Source organism: Primulina huaijiensis, chromosome 11, assembly GCF_012295235.1.
Source record: "Primulina huaijiensis isolate GDHJ02 chromosome 11, ASM1229523v2, whole genome shotgun sequence".
Taxonomy (NCBI): Eukaryota; Viridiplantae; Streptophyta; class Magnoliopsida; order Lamiales; family Gesneriaceae; genus Primulina; species Primulina huaijiensis.
This window is the reverse complement of record NC_133316.1, coordinates 3821530-3832876: the sequence shown is the minus strand read 5'-3', so window position 1 is coordinate 3832876 and position 11347 is coordinate 3821530. Positions and strand designations below refer to the sequence as shown.

General features: G+C 32.6%; 1 protein-coding gene across 1 annotated transcript; it reads left to right on the top strand.

Moving 5' to 3' along the window:
- Positions 1-9208: 9208 nt before the first annotated feature.
- On the top strand, positions 9209-11059 carry LOC140987789 (uncharacterized). The gene is made up of 3 exons (XM_073456449.1): positions 9209-9728; positions 9884-10064; positions 10996-11059. Exons 1-3 carry the CDS (start codon positions 9209-9211, stop codon positions 11057-11059), a joined length of 765 nt encoding a protein of 254 aa, XP_073312550.1.
- Positions 11060-11347: the final 288 nt, after the last annotated feature.

Genomic DNA, 11347 nt, shown 5'->3' with positions numbered 1-11347 from the left:
GTTGCCAAACACACTGTTCATCTCACCAAGTTGTATAGTTTCTCATCAAGAATGTTGTAAACTCAATGATCCTTAAACTTTTTTTTAGAACATCTCCCATATTTATTTCTTCCAGAAAACGCTATACTTATGGTTTGTGGCCACAATCTTGTGGCCTTAAATAAGGAGATCTTCAAGGTTAATGTTGATTATCGGCCCTAAGGCTAAGGATTCTCCATATATCTCAAGTTTTCTCACTTTGCAGTTGAAAATATCATATCGATATCTCAATATGTCCAACCCAAAAACTTAATCTTCTCATTTCATGAATTTTTTTCCTCAAGTATTAGTTCATTATCTCCCTTCTTCTGCCCAATAACCTTTTTAGAAAACTTGGTCCTTGCCTCTAATTTTGTACGTTATTTCCTTGATTTTCCTACCTTATGCAAAAACTTGTATGTCGAACATCAGTACGTGAGAGTGGCAATTTCTGGAAGTTTTCCACTAAACGCTCTTATTTTTCATTGATTTAGGGGGAAGTATGAATTGCATGCTCCTTAAAATTGATCATTTGAGTAGGATGATTGTTAATCTCTTGAGTACTGACTTATGGATTCTTCTGAACTCCCAACCTATATCGTAGAGATTTTTCACGCTGAGCTTCAATCCTCGACCTAAGCTAATTCTTTTAACCTTTGAAAGATGATGGTTTGATGTATTGTTGTTTTCTTATCTTTGAGGTCAAGAATCCCCCACCGTAATATATTATCCTCAGTCTTTCAGGCTTTAATCCCTCATAATATTCTTAGCTCATTGGTTCTATGGTTGATGATAATCGATGGTATTCTTGATTTTTTGCCCTTGTGGCCATGGATATCCTATAATATACCGAATTCTTCTTGTCATATACTACATTCCTCCAATCATAAAAATTATTCTTTCTGCTTAAAGTTCTTCTATAGGTATCATTCACCTCAAAAATATTATCTCTTGGCACACAACATTCTTTATGGATTTTTTGATAGAATTCTTCATTCCCGATTTTAACATGAGTATTTTTACCTCAAATATCATTTCTTCGAGAATCCAATACATTTTCTTGAGATTTTCCTACCAGATGTTGCAACATCAGAGGCAACACTTAGTGGATTAACTTGCAATGAATGTTTCTTCTCCAAATTTGCAAACAAAGATGCATGGTTTTCTCTTTCATTGAATCCCTGTTCTTCTTCAGATTTTTCATCACTTGTGGAGAAATTAAATCCATTATTTTTGCGAGTCTGCTAGTACATTCATTAGCATAATGACTGAATTCGGAACACTTTCTACACTGAACCGAGTCTACTCTATTAACATCAGATTGAACCTTTCCGTCGGTCTTCAGTCGAAATTGTCCTTGAGCAAGTGAAAAACTTTGATTTTTATCAGGAGCAGTGATGCTTGAAAATTTAAGTTGTTGACCCGATTTCTTCTTGTCTCTGATCTTCTTTAGACAGTCTCCAAATTTATTTTTAATCAATGAGATTTAATCTTCACATAAATCATACTCGTTGATTTCCTGAGATAGTTGAAACAAGTCATTGTATGAATCATCATCAATTCGAAAGGCAATTGTTTTCTCTGTCTTTCTTCTACAAATCCAGATTCATCACATAGGTTCTAAGAGAACTAATCAGATCATCCAAACTGAGTTGGGTGGTGTCTTTGGCTTTGTGGATTACACATATCTTGATGTTAAACCGTTTAGGAAGTGATATTAACACTTTGCTTAAAAATCTCATTAGAGATCGTGTCACCAACACTAAAAGCTTAGTTGACAATGTCTCGCACTCGGCGATTACAAGAAGTGATATAGACTGTTTCTTTTCATTCTCATTTTTCAAGATTTGATGTTAACATCTTTAGCTTGGTTTTTCGCACACTTTCAGATCCTTCACAATGTCTTTGAAGGATTTCCCATGTATCTTTGGCAGAGATACAATTGATGATTAGACTGAACATGTTTATATCAAAAAAAGTGAAGATTTCATTGACTGCCTTTTAATTGAATGTGAAATCTGGAATTCATCAGTCGTCCATGCACTTTCTGGTTTAAACAAATTGTCACCATATTCATCAGCTGTCTTTGGTGGAGTCCAAGTCAGCTATAACATGTTTTCATGCCCTTTCTTTAATAGATTTGATGTAGACCCTCGTCCTAACTTTCCAAAGTATATGGTTGGATCCATCTGGAACTGGTGGTTGTAGTTCCGTGTTGACAAGCGGCACATCCATAGTACTTCTTCTTGTTCAAACAAAAATAATTAGAATCTCACTTAGTAACGTCAAGTGTCCGCTCTAATACCATTTAAAGGGTGTTTTATGACATAAAAATACTGAGTAATTAAGTGACTGCATGTTTCAGAGTTAAGTATTGTGTAAGGTGTTATAACACTTAATACAACATGTATCATACCTAACACAACATGCATCATAATATTTCAACACACAAAACTTTAAGTAAATTAAACAAAAGATAGAATTATGCATAAGTGAATACATTTGTATGGTTCCTCAGGATAAAAGATTCACTAGAAAACCTATCAATTTACAAAACCAATACTAGTAAATAAAGAAAAGCTTACTCCTTTGATAAAGTGAGGGAGCGAAATGTATCCAAAACACTTATCAAACTAAATAACCAAAACTACATATATAACATTTGTGGAGCCGAAATTCTATTGGATGAACAACTCACTAATCAGCACTATGATTAAGTGTTGTGTCTTCAACACTCCACGGCAACACAACAATACTCCTAGGCTTGAGCACTTGATCTCTTAAATGTAAATCTTCAATTCTCATGTTTGCTCATGTGACGTCTCTCCTCTCTCTTTCGCATGTTCCACAACATCTATATTTGATTATTTATATGATTACTTTGCTCTAGAGTTTATTTCATTAAAAAAATCCTAAAAGATATGGAAACAAGAGTTTTATTTGAACATAAACTCTTTCAAACAATAATATCATATCTAAAGTTCGTATCATAAATATATATGGTCTAGAAAGGCAAAACTCTATAATTTAATAAACACAATATTATCAAAAAGCAAAAAAGTTAAGAAATAAATTATATTCTTTTTAGTTCAAAAACATGCTGATTACAGTCAAGGTCCGTCGATTTTTACAGCTTCAGAAAATCTTATTACTCGAACTAGTGTGCAGCAGAGAGAACGTTGACATGGAAGTTGAGGATGAACACGAGGTGATTCTTGCTAATTGGGCTTATGATTGCTATAGAAATGGTGAAATCAAATTGTTGACTGTGAAAGATGAGGAAGCCATGAGTGATATGAGAAGGTTCGAAGAGTTTGTGATGGTCGCCATTTGGTGCATTCAAGAAGATTCATTGAGGCCTAATATGAAGAAAGTAAATGCATATATGCTTGAAGGGATCGGTTGAAGTGTTTGTTCCTCCAATCCCTTCCCCTTACTAGAGAAATTTTTTTTGTCGTGTTGTCGTTAATTAATTATCTTAGTTCACTAATTTATAATTTTTTTATTTTAGTAATTTTTTACCGAAGTGCTAACCTAGTGCTAGAAAAAAATGTGAGATCTAAAGTTGCTAAGTGGTACTGGACGTTCTGATGAAAAATGACTAAAATTGATATCAAATGTAAATTAGTTGACTAAAACTTATAATTGACTGATAACTGACAAAACAATTAAAAAAATATACAAGTTACGTGACTAAAAATATAATTTATCCCCTTTATTGGTTAGATTGATTTCCTTACCTTTTTGTTTGGTAATTATAATTTTTATTATATCATTTATCGACACGTGGGATAAAATCTTGATCACTTATCTTAATATATCGTTTATATAATTTAATAAAATAACTATTTTTAGATACTTATTTCTGAATTAGACTGTCAGATTATATATAAATTAAGAAACTCGTTGCGAAATATGATCATAATTAGCTTTTCTACCACACTACTAAGCGCAATATTTATTGGTAAATCAAACATTTATTGCTTAATTTTATAAAATGAAAGGAATGAGATCGTCCGGACGGGTGAGTAGTAATTCTCACGGTTTCATCTTCGTTCTTATTTTCTAGAAGATCATGGAAAAATAATATCTTCCATTTTTAAAAATATTTTTAATAATAATGACAAAATATTTAATATATAAATAATAATTTTTTTAAAAAAAGATCATGACTAATATCAAATATCAACATTACAAGAAAATATGGATTTAACGACACTCAACCGTTGTCTTTTTTCTTTTAACGGTTTTAATTAAAACCGTTGTCTTTGTACGGTCTAAGACAACAGTTTTTACAAACTGTTGTCTATTAGCGAGTATTTTGAGGTTACGATAACGGTTTTTTAAACAGTTTTTTTTTAGTATAAGAAAACAATTTTTTTAAAAATCATTGTCTATGAATGAGTTTTTTGTGACTACGACAACCGTGTTTTTGAGCGGATTTTTTTTGTTTTAAGACAAAGGTTAGCTATCATATACACACAATACAAACACATACTTCCCAAACCAATCACCCCTTCTCCCTTTCTCTTAAAGCCGCCCCGCCACCGGGTGTTGGAGAAGTTGGCCATCAAGGAGCACCATCTAGAAGAGAGATTGGCCATGGAATGCTTGCGGAGAGAGCTATGGAGCCTATATTACCTTCAGAAGATCACTTCCCTTACACTATTCGTACGTGTTTACCGTATTTGAAAGCTATGGCTCTTCAAGGTAGCACATCGCATTGGTCGGTTTGATGACCGAGTATTTCTTCTTCTGTTCTTTATGCCTCAAATTTTTTCTCATAAAACCAGATTGCGCTTGCTAGTTAGAAACGAGGCTTAAAGACGTATTGTTCTCAAGTCATTCCATGCTTTATTGATAATATATTTGATTCCATAAAAGCTACTTCCAAGGAAAAATACTAATTCCAAAAAATGTGGAATCTCCTATTGTTTACCTCGTTCCCATGGGTTTGGCTTAGCTTTACAAGATGTTGGTGTTCCAGTCAAGACTTCAATTTCTGGAATAGCAATGGCTATGGTCTTGAAGACTGAAGATTTGGAGGAGATGGTACTCCACTTATCCTATCTGACATAACAGGGGGTGAAGATGCTTCAAGAGATATGGATTTCAAGGTTGTGGCTACTTTAATTTTCAAGAATTTTTATATTAATTATTTTCTTGATTTCTCTCTTAGTTCGTCTACACAAATATGTTATGTTTTCCTTTGTGTCTTTGGTCTAGAGTGTAGTTGTCAAACTATTTATCAATGAACTTTGGAGCATTCTTGTTTCACACCATCAAGATTTAAAGTATATAGTTTCAGTGATTTGAGAACTTGTTAAAATAAACTCGTATGTTTTGTTGCTGATAATGTAGTTCCAATTAGGGAAATATTACATTTTTAACTTCTGGAAAATAACTAAGTTTGGTCTTGCTGCTCTTTGGGGTGGTATTTTTTCTTTTTCTATGAGACTCTAGACTTTGGTATTATTATTGTGTTCAATACTATGTTTGCAAATTTTATTTCCACGTACTAGAATCAGTTCTCTAACTATAATTGTGTTGACCTACTGCTTTCTCGGTTCAATTGTAGCTGAGTGTGATGATGATAGAATCACCTTGCTATTGTCTGAAGTTGAGGGCAAAGATATTACTGAATTGATTGCTGCTGGAAGGGTAAAGTTGGGTTCTGTGCCGGCAGGTGGTGGTGGATCAGTTGCAGTTGCTGCTCCGACTGGTGGTGGTGGTGCGCCTGCTAAAACCTAGAAGAGAAAGTTGAAGAGAAAGAGGAGTCGGATTGTACAAATATCTGGACATGACCATATTAAGACATATATTATGAAAGATTTGGACAAATTTCACTTTTTTCTAATCTTATATTCTGTTTGAGAATTAATGGCAGGATAGATCGCTACAAGATTAATGCATAGTTTTATTTTCTATTGTGCATAGAATTAGGATCCGAAAACCATTGTCTTTGAATGCAATTTTAACAATAGTGTTATTTACAACAGTTTTAAATGGTCTACGACAACGGATAAAATCCGTTGTCTACAGCGTTTTTGTTGTAGTGCAAATGCATTGAAATAGATTATGTTCCTCATCAGTGGGTGACGCCAAAATCAGGAATCAAGATTATTCAAACTAATATCTCTACCATTTAGTTCGTAATTTCATTTAAGGTAAAATAAGAAATCAGATAATTTAAGAAATTTCACATAACTAAAATAATAAGAAAATTTTAAATTTTCTTGTATCGCAAAATTATAGGCCCCCAATACTATGACATCCCGAAATATATAAGCATACGATTATTAGACCAAGTGATTTCAATTTTGAAATAATTAAGCATTATAAACCAAGGCATTAAAAAAAATTTAAACAATTAATGTAGAAAAAGCAACATTAAATTATATACATAGCTATTTTACAACATCACCTTAGTTAACCATCACTCTTATACTGACCAAGTCGAATGTTTCTTGAGGCCATGATGATTTAGAGCTTCTCCAATCGAGCTCTAAATTAGCGTAAAAAGCAAGATGGTGTAGTTTGTTCCTTCTCCAACCCAACGCTATGTTTGACGCCAAGATAGAGATTTGCTACAGTGTTGCACAAAATTTGGTGCAACACTGTAGCAATAGCGTTGCTTAATTTTTTTTTTCTTTTTTTTTTGTTTTAATTTTGTAATTCTTTTTTATGTTATTTTACTTAAACTCTAAATATTATATAATTTGTAATCTAATTTAATTATTAAAATGTATTATTTCAAACAATAAATTTTAACAAAGTGATTTTAAAAAACTTGGATATTTTAATTTAATACATAATTAATAAAGATAATATTATTATGTTAATAAATTATTTGTGATAAATTATTTGTAGTAAATAAAATAGTATAAAATATGCCATGAATATCTTAATTATGTAGTTATAATTAAATTAATTAATATTGAATACAAAGATACAAGTATAAAAAAAATTAAGATTTCAAACACTAATTTTTTGAAAATCAAAGAAAATGATACAAAATTAAATAAACAAACATAAAAAACACTAAATTATTAAAATTGACATTACAATACAACATAAAATAAAATAAGATTGACAACACTTAAAATCAAAGATAATGATACAACACAAACATAAACAAGAGAATAAACAACAAACTATTAAAAATCATACCACAATAAAATAAAATAAGGATGACAAGCACTTAAGTTTAAAACGGAGGTAAGCTAGATCCAGATCCTCCAATGTCTCCAAAATATTTTCTATAGTCAAGACTATCACGTGCACGTTTCCTTTCTTCCCTCTCACTCAAAATTCTTGACTGTTCGGCCTTAAAATTTTCACGCAAAGATGGATCTTGAATTGAGTTGAGATCGATTACCAAAATTTTGTTTTCTTCTTGAAACCTAGTCAAATCCAACATTTGTCGATTTTGTTCTATTTTTTTTTTTCATTTTGTTCCAATTTTCGTTCAGTTTGTTGCATACGTTTTATCTGTAATTCTTTGTTATGTTCACGATACGCATTTCAAGTTTGGATTATTTCCAGAATTTTTTCTTGTCCTAATTTCATTGATTCAATTGTTTGTGACATATATTCATCTTTTTTCTTTTTCAATTTTGCTTTTTTCACTCCAAGTGGCCGCTGTGACGTAGTACCACCAATATTTTCATCACTTAAATTAATCTCAAATGGTGATAATCCAGGGGACGCTGATTTGGGGAATCCGTTGCTTGTGTGTCCGATTGTTGAGATTCGAAAAATTCAATACCTCTTTGAATTGTTGACCGTGAATAATTTGACGAAACTGCAAATTTCTCCATATCTTTCATAATAGACCATACATGATCAAACTTAAAACCTTTCTTGAAATTAGAATCCTGTTTCATTAACTCTTTTACATGAATTATCTGTATATAAAATTAAAGTTAAGTTAAATAATATAAAAAACTGATAATACTATAAGTATAGATATTCTATCAAAACAAAACTCACAATATCCATATCTGAAGCACCGCTTGGATGGAGTTGTTCAACTTGTTGGATGCATGCTTTTAATTTACTAATCGCCGCCAATATTAAGCCCATACGAGATTGCACAGATCTTTTGTTACGAACTTCAGTCATGTCGGGTGCTCTGGAACTGTTGTAGCTTTGCTCGACACGACTCCAGAATTGATTTCGAGATTGGTTTATGCCTATGATAGGATCTTGGGAAATGTCAAGATAAATATGACAAAGGTGTATGTCTTCTTGATATGAATAAGAAGCAGTTCGTGCATTCGAAGCCATTGAAACAAAAATATGTTGGGAAATGATAATGGTGACTCGAAATGAAATTATGTTATATCTATATATAGAATGAGTGATACTAGATAATATGAAGTTGATGGTTGTGATTGAATGAAATCTAATCCAATGGTGAACAAATCAGATCAGATTTTTTGTATATAGGATAAAGATCCTGCGGTTCTGATTAAATGAAATCTAATCCGACGGAGTATAAATTGGATCAAAATATGATAAGTTTTATAAATGATAAATAAAGATCTTATGGTTTTGATTAAATGAAATATGATCCGACGGTGAATAAATCATCAGATTTTTTTGGATATATGTTAAAGATCCTATGGTTCGGATTAAATGAAATCTAATCCAACGGTGTATAAATCGGTTCAGAATTTTTGGATAGATGATAAAGATAATGTGAATAGATTTGGTTTTGTTATATAATATCAATCATATGAAGTTATCCAACTCGTACTTCAAAATTTCCAACTATCAATATACAACATGAATTTTCAAAATTTTCTTTTTTTTTTAATTCAGCATCATCTAGCTCATCTGATGAATTTGATTCACATGTTCAAGATCAATTTGAGTCCATCAACGAAACAGAAAATTTATTGGGGAGTCTAGCAACCAATAACACAATTTTAGCGGCTTCATATGCTGAGCAACATGAAGTTGAAGTCAAACATGGAGGGTCGATTCCCGGTCATATCGTAATTCCGCGTGATCGAGAATTGGCGGATCGTAATCTTTTCAACGATTATTTTGCTGATAATCCGAGATACAATGAACCAATGTTTCGAAGACGTTTTCGAATGTCACGAGGCCTTTTTTTCTTATTGTTGAAGCTGTAAAGAATCATGATCGTTATTTCATACAACGAGTAGATGGTCTTGGTCGGATGGGACTCTCTACTAATCAAAAAATTACTGCTGCAATGTGGATGTTGGCATACTGTACACCAGCGGATGCTGCTGATGAATATATTAAGATAGGAGAATCAACTACAATTCAATGCCTTCAACGTTTTTGTCGGGATATTGTAGAGGTGTTTGCAGAGCGATCCCTAAGGTCACCTACCTCCATTGATATTGATAGACTACTGCGTATTGGTGAAAAACGTGGATTTCTTGGAATGTTGGGAAGCTTGGACTGTATGCATTGGAGTTTGAAAAATTGCCCAACAGCATGGGCAGGACAATACGCGGGTCGTAGTGGTTCTCCGACCATTATTTTGGAAGCGGTTGCTGATTATGATATTTGGATATGGCATGCATTTTTTGGTATGCCAGAGTCTAACAATGACATCAATGTTCTCGAGGCATCCAATCTTTTTTCAAATCTTGCTCAAGGTATCGCTCCTCCAGCAAATTACATTAGTGGTGGAAAAGAGTATCATCAAGAATATTACTTAGCCGACGGTATATATCCTAAATGGTCAACTCTTGTGCAAACAATTCATGATTCACGCGGTCCCAAAAAAAATATTTTGCAATGAAACAAGAGTCATGTAGGAAAGATTTCGAACGCGCATTTGGAGTACTTCAATCATGATTTGCAATTGTATCATCTCCAGCACGTGCTTGGCAGAAGAAACACTTGCAAGATATAATGACTGCATGCATTATAATGCACAATATGATTATCGAAGATGAGCGTGACTTGGATACACCAATCCAAGATGCGTTGGAAGAACCAACTCCAAATGTGGAAATGGTTACGGATCAAAATATAAGATTTCAAGAATTTCTTGCTTGGTATAAAAAAATAAGGGACAGAGAGGCTCACTTCGCAGTACGAGATGCACTAATCGACCATTTATGGGATTTATATAGTAATTTCGTTAATTAAAAGTTGGATATTTGTGTGTCATTTCTATTTTATAAGCATCATTTGAATATTGGTTGTATGTTAATAATTTATGTTCAAAATATTTATATGTGTGATTGTAATTTTTTTGAATGATTAGTTAATTACATTTAATTAAGTAATAAGTTTGAGTATTTAAAATAATAATATTAAATATTAAAATTTTTTAAAGTAATTATAAATATATATTTAATTAATATTTTAATTCATTAATATATATAATGAATTTTAATATAGAAATGATTTTAGATATTAGTGATATTTTAATTATCGTGTTTATAAATATTTTGTGAAATAAATTATTTGTTGTTAATAAAATAATAGGGAACATTCCGAGAATATTCCCTTTAGTGTAGAGTTTAGAGTTGATGGGTTGGAGATGAATTTTGTATTTGGTGTAGGAATTACACTATTTTAAAGTTAGTGCGACACTAAGATAACGTAATGGGTTGGAGATGGGCTTAGATGAGGTTCAACACAAATTGGGTTGGCAAGATAATGAGATGAATCAAATCACTTGTCGGCCGACTCACTCTTCAACGTGCATCTGACAAGGAGATCCTATCTCGCCATACCTATTCATGATCTGTGCACATGGTATATCATCCTTGATTTGAAATATAAAGAGCAGAAGCTGATCCGGAGATTTCACATCGCAAATAATTGTCTGACAAAATTTCACATTTTCTTTGCGGATGATAGCCTAATATTCATACAAGATTATGGAAATAACTGTAACCAACTTCGGGATTGCCTCAGCACATACGAACGAGCATCTGAATAGACCATTAACTATGAGAAGTCTGCATTGTCCTCCAGCCCAAACACTACAGCCGAAATGGTGGATAGGGTGAAAAAGATGTTGACTATATCAGTTGTTTAGGGCCAGGATTCGTACCTCGGCCTTCCGACATGTTCAACCAGAAATAACCGAATGCAGTTTGTGTATCTAAAAGATATGATTCTCAAGAAAATTCAAGTATGAGGGAATAAGATTTTCTTTCTATGGGGTAAGGAGATTTTAATTAAAGTTGTGGTTCAGGCGATACCCTCTTTAGCGATGTCATGTTTCGGAATTCCAGTGACAATCTGTTCCGAAATTGAGACATGTTCTAACTTTTGGTGGGGTTTTGACAGAGGATGAAATGAGATGCATTAGAAAAAATGGAAG